Raw genomic sequence first — 5,598 nt, forward strand, 5'->3', positions numbered from 1 at the left:
CAGTATGCTCAAGAAAGAACAGTTCAAATGGGGAGTGGAGCCAGGGAAGGCATATGAGGAGCTTAAAGGAGCAATGTCTTCAGTACCAGTTCTAGCGATGCCAGACTTTGATGCGCAGTTCGTAATCGAATCAGACGCATCTGGAATTGGGTTAGGGGCGGTGCTAATGCAACATCAGAGGCCTATCGCCTTCTTCAGTCAAGCACTATCCGACAGACAAAGACTCAAATCAGTGTACGAGAGAGAGCTCATGGCCATTGTCTTTGCGATACAAAAGTGGAGGCACTACTTGATTGGGAGGAAGTTCGTGGTGAGGACTGATCAGAAGAGTATGAGGTTCCTACTCGAACAAAGAGAAGTTAACTTGGAGTATCAGAAATGGTTGACAAAGCTACTGGGGTTTGACTTTGAGATCCACTACAAACCGGGAATGGAGAATAAAGCCGCTGACGCCTTGTCCAGAAAAGCAGTCGTGGCAGAGTTGTTAGCAGTTTCAGTACCAACAGTGGTGCAATTGGAGGAGATTAGTGGAGAAGTGGAGAAGGATGAGACACTTAAGAAGATAATTGAGGATATTCAACAGAACTCTACGCGGCACGTGGGATACTCGTGGGTTCAGAACAGACTGCTAAGGAATGGGAAACTAGTAGTTCCACGACAATCTGCGCTAACAGGGGTGATCATGCGGGAGTTCCATAATAGCCAATTAGGAGGTCATGGGGGAGTACTCAAAACACAGAAAAGGATTGTTGAGGTGTTCTTTTGGGAGGGATTGATGAGTGATATACGGAGATACGCAGCCGCTTGTCATGTATGCCAACGCCACAAATACTCCACGCTCTCTCCCAGCGGGTTGCTTCAGCCACTGCCAGTGCCTGAGAAGGTATGGGAAGACATATCTCTTGATTTTGTGGAAGGATTACCAAAATCAGAAGGTATTAGCGCAATCTTGGTGGTGGTGGACAGGCTGACCAAATACGCACATTTTATTGGATTGAAGCACCCCTTTGGAGCAGTTGATGTAGCAGTGAAGTTTGTGCAAGAGATTGTGAGGCTGCACGGGTTCCCTAGAACCATAGTATCAGATCGAGATCGGGTGTTAACTAGTGCATTCTGGAGGGAGTTATTCAGACTATCAGGGACCACTCTTAACCTCAGCACAGCTTATCACCCACAGTCAGATGGGCAGACTGAGGTGACAAACAGGGGAATGGAAACGTATCTCAGGTGTTATGCGAGTGAGAAGCCCAGGGTGTGGGTTAAGTACTTACCTTGGGCAGAATTGAGCTACAACACTTCATTCCATTCAGATAACAGACAACGCCTTTCCAGGCTCTGTACGGGAGAGAAGCTCCAACCTTGCTGAAGTATTAAACGGGGTCGACTAACAATGCTGAGTTGGAGGAATGATTGAAGGAGAAGGATCGCATGTTAGTCTTGTTGAAAGAAGACATGCATAAAGCGCAGCAGGTGATGAAACTGAAGGCTGACAAGCATCGACGAGAGGTTGAGTTTGCAGTGGGAGATCGAGTCTATCTCAAGCTCAGACCATACCGAGAACAGACAGTAGCGCGCACGGTCAATGAGAAACTCTCTGTGAGGTTCTATGGGCCGTTTGAGATAAAGGCTCGTGTGGGGAAGGTGGCATATAAGCTAGAGTTACCAGAAGACTCCAAGGTGCATCCCACCTTTCACGTTTCGCAGCTAAAGAAGGTCGTGGGAGACGTCACCACAGTCACGCAGTTACCGGCACAGCTAACACGAGATGGGGTTTTGGAGATGGAACCAGAGGAGGTCCTGGATACTCGTGTCAACGAAAAGACAGGTCAGCAAGAAGTTCTGGTCCATTGGAAGGGAATGCCCGAGTATGATTGTTCATGGGAATGGAAGACGACAATGAAGGAGCAGTACCCTGGCTTGGACCTTGAGGACAAGGTCAGTTTGGAAGCAGGAGGGAACGTTACTTATGAGGAAAGGCACCCACCTATCATCTATCAGTACTCGAGGAGGGCTCGCAAGTGTTAGGAGGCCTTGAAGACTAATAAAGTAAAAGCCCAAAGAGTAGAGAACTTGGCGGGCAAGTAGTACGGTAAGAAGTAATGAGGTGGCATTAGGATAAGGAGACCGACGCACATGGGGTGTTGGATCGGATGCTTTAGTGACGATTGAGGAATATCTCCTTATATAGTCACAAGAGTTTGTCTAGTAGGGTATCAAGTGGTTTGATCATCAAGTTCATGTAAAGAGAGTGACTCATGTGTCCTTTCTAGAGTTTGTCTTTTGATCCATAAAACCTTGAGTATTTTCTTAATCTAAGTTATTTACAAAGATAAAGAGAGTAGTCGTAATAAACTTGGTATCAGAGCGTTTTCCGATCCTGAGAACTATGCCGCCGAAGAAAGTAGATTTGGAGCAGACTCTTGAGCAACTGCAGATAGATGCTTGCATATATATGCATCAGAGCCAAAACCGTTCATTGTTATATACTAAACAATATAATTATTTAATGAAACTGAACTTAAAAATCTACAAACAAGCCGTACCAGTCTTGGCGTCTTGGATTGGCCTGTCTTTAGGAGCAACTGGCACCACATTTCGTTGAAAACATCAATCTGTTCATCTGATGCCCCAGTGATCTATCATCATCAAACATCAAACAGTTATAGACAAAAATAAATAAATAATCAACTGTGTTTGATTCAGATAGTTTTTGAGTTAATTGATAGAGATTTGTTTTACCTTGTAGCCAAAAGCGTTAAAATCTGAACCAAGTAGTTCTAGAGCCTGTTTGTAGTTACCCTTTGCGTATTCATACACAGCTTCTCCGAGCTAATATGAAAGAACACAAGACTGATACTGAGGAGTTGTAAGAACAGAGAAGACGGTTAAAGACGTGGGAACAAACCTGAATCCCTTTCTGCATCACTTGTTGTTTCTTCTTGTTCATCTTCGATAGTCTGCATGAACAACACAGGTTCACAGCAAATCTGGTATCAATTAGAAACTATAGACTAACATAAATTTCACGCTAACCGGAGCTTCAGACCCTCGAGTAATTCACGAGCTCTTGAAGTCTCTCCAACCTTGGCCAGTGCCCAAACTATCAATATGTCAAGGTGCCATGACATATACCAGTTTTCCTAAGATGTTAAAGCAGAGAAACCAACTGATCATTCCAAATATCAATAAATCCCATTGAACAAAAGAACACACATATCATCCCACTAGTGAATATCTTACCTGATCAGTCAAACGAGCTGCAAGGAGTTTAAGACGGTCTTCAAACGAACCTTTGAGAGCATCTCTTACATCCAAACGCAATAACAAAGCAATAGCATTGAGATAAACCTATTTAGAAATGCAGACATTTTGAGGATTTGGATTAGAGGGAAGTAAAAGCATAAAAGTTCCTAAATCCAAAAGAGGATTTACTTCAGGGGGAACAGTGTCGCCTTTCTCCAATTCTTTCCAGATGTGATTATCATAAATCTCCTCTATTTTTCTCATTGGTGACCCTCCTTCCAAGTAACAGAGAGCAATATGCCACCAATTGTGTGTATACCTGACCATTTTTATACATGTTTTGAGAAATAAAAAATAATAATGTTTACAGTATGTGATGAGTCTTCAGGAAAATGGTTTACAAGAAGGATGAGCAAGATTGCCAAGATTCTGAGAGTTCTTCCATGAACTCCACTGCTTCTTTAAACTTACATTCATGTTGAAGAACATGACACAACTGCAACAAACACAAAAAGTACAAGATAGATAAAGAGCTACTGAGTGATAACAGAGAATAACATTGTCTGAGGTACTCACAAAGTGATGTGCCCAGGCGTCTTCTTTGTTAATCTCATAGCCTTTTCTGGAAGCTGCCGCAGCTTCTTCCATTCGACCAAGTTCTAACAATGGGAAGGCAAGCATACCGCGTATGTAACTCTCTTCTTGATTCACTGGTAGAACCTACAAATATTAAGCAGATACAATCAACTTTAATAGCCTTTAGACCGTGAATCTGATCATTCGCTGTGGACTTAAGTACTTACTTGCTGAACAAGACTCAGAAAGGGAGCAGGCTGTCCCATGTAGAAGCATAACACCTGTGCTCTCTTCAGAGAGGCCAGATCCTTGGGGAATCTTTGAAGTAGCTACAGAAACCACAACGGCTCAGAGATAAAAACAAGAGTGTGTAATAATGTTTCAGGTAAGTAAGAAACCAACCTGGGTGTGCAATTCAAGAGCCAAGTCATCATCCCTGTCCTCGGAGATGAGATAACTAACAGCCTCGAACACAGCTTTCTCATAAGGTGTAGATTGTTCCTGAAGAAAAATGATTTGATACTAAGAAAGAACCAGAACTAGAAAGCAGTGAATATATAAAAAAGACTCACAATATTGGATCTTGCAGCTTCAACATAGGTATTAGCTTTGGAATGATCCGATGAGGAAAGGTAATGAGCAGCTCAAACGTTGCCCAAGACACAATCTTTGTCGTCGAGTGGTGCTTCTAGAATCACTTTCCAGTTCCTCCCATAACTAAGAACCTGACCAAAAACATACACGATCAAAACAAGAATCACTGAGATCATATTACAAAGATCGAAACTTTAAGCACCAAAAGCCAGAGAAAGCACATCAGAACCATAAAATCTTCTGTCTTTGTTAAGTTTGCAATGAAAGGGTGATAATCGAAGAGGAACCTGATGAAAGTATGAGTCAATTGCGTTGATGCATTCATCGGAAGAGGCACTAACCTCGTAACCCCACCGGACGCATCTCAGTGTCTTGTCCATTTTAAAGAGAAATTTAAGAGAGAAAAAAAAAGACAGAGCTTTAATAAAAACATGAAGGAGACAGCGAGATTTGCATTTTACTTGTTGCCATCAATCATTCAAGTAACACGAGTTCGTCTCTTGCGGATCATGTGACGTATTGCACTTTGGTTTTTCTCTCGCCTTTTTTGGATAAACGAATTATCCGTTCTCTCTCTCTACATGTGGGATTATAAAACCGAACCAGATATTAAACCGGTTAAGTTTACCGGTGGCGGTGACCACGAAGACAATGACTACGACAGGAATGATCAAGGATGAAAAGAGGTTGTCAATCCAAAAGAAAACAGTCGTCTAGATTAATATGACTGCGATAGTGGCAGAAAGATATAATGTTAAATGAAGAAGATAAACAAGAGTAAATAGAATAAGAATATTCTACATATGATATTGATAGATTAATTTATATTTTAGTTCTATACTATCTAAATTGACAATTTATATTTTACATTTTAAAGAAAATAATTTTATATTTATGAAAATAAAGTAAATTCACCCATTAATTCAGTAAATTTTAGGGAAACCCCGTAAAAACCTTATTATTAAATGCTTTATTTTTGAAAAAAAATATATATTGTTTTCAAAAAATATCTTACTGTTTTAGTTATTTTTATGTATTTTTATAAATAATAAATATGTAGAATTTTAATAAATTATTAAAAGTCGAGACATACAGATAAGTACTTGTATTATGATATAAAGATAAGTACTTGTGTTCTGTGTAATTACAAAATATACATATGAGATTATGTTGTGAATTGGATGT

General features: G+C 40.7%; 2 protein-coding genes across 3 annotated transcripts; one reads left to right on the forward strand and one right to left on the reverse strand.

Annotated features, from left to right (window-relative positions):
• Nucleotides 1–1,452: 1,452 nt before the first annotated feature.
• On the forward strand, nucleotides 1,453–2,025 carry LOC106344564. The gene has a single exon (XM_013783922.1). It carries the CDS (start codon nucleotides 1,453–1,455, stop codon nucleotides 2,023–2,025), a length of 573 nt encoding a protein of 190 aa, XP_013639376.1.
• A 445-nt stretch (nucleotides 2,026–2,470) lies between these two features.
• On the reverse strand, nucleotides 2,471–4,978 carry LOC106295884 (tetratricopeptide repeat protein 38-like). Of its 2 annotated transcripts, none has more exons than XM_013731882.1 (12): nucleotides 4,701–4,978; nucleotides 4,392–4,544; nucleotides 4,222–4,320; nucleotides 4,047–4,148; nucleotides 3,820–3,963; nucleotides 3,645–3,739; nucleotides 3,433–3,562; nucleotides 3,241–3,348; nucleotides 3,034–3,140; nucleotides 2,906–2,957; nucleotides 2,740–2,829; nucleotides 2,471–2,636 (listed from the first exon to the last, which is right to left on the reverse strand). In XM_013731882.1, exons 4-12 carry the CDS (start codon nucleotides 4,083–4,085, stop codon nucleotides 2,487–2,489), a joined length of 915 nt encoding a protein of 304 aa, XP_013587336.1. In that variant the 5' UTR covers nucleotides 4,086–4,148; nucleotides 4,222–4,320; nucleotides 4,392–4,544; nucleotides 4,701–4,978; the 3' UTR covers nucleotides 2,471–2,486. The 2 variants fall into 2 exon arrangements, with proteins under 2 accessions (XP_013587336.1, XP_013587337.1); XM_013731883.1 differs by having other exon boundaries at nucleotides 4,616–4,978.
• Between the last annotated feature and the right edge of the window lie 620 nt (nucleotides 4,979–5,598).

The sequence above is a fragment of the Brassica oleracea genome, chromosome C5, assembly GCF_000695525.1.
Source record: "Brassica oleracea var. oleracea cultivar TO1000 chromosome C5, BOL, whole genome shotgun sequence".
NCBI lineage: Eukaryota > Viridiplantae > Streptophyta > Magnoliopsida > Brassicales > Brassicaceae > Brassica > Brassica oleracea.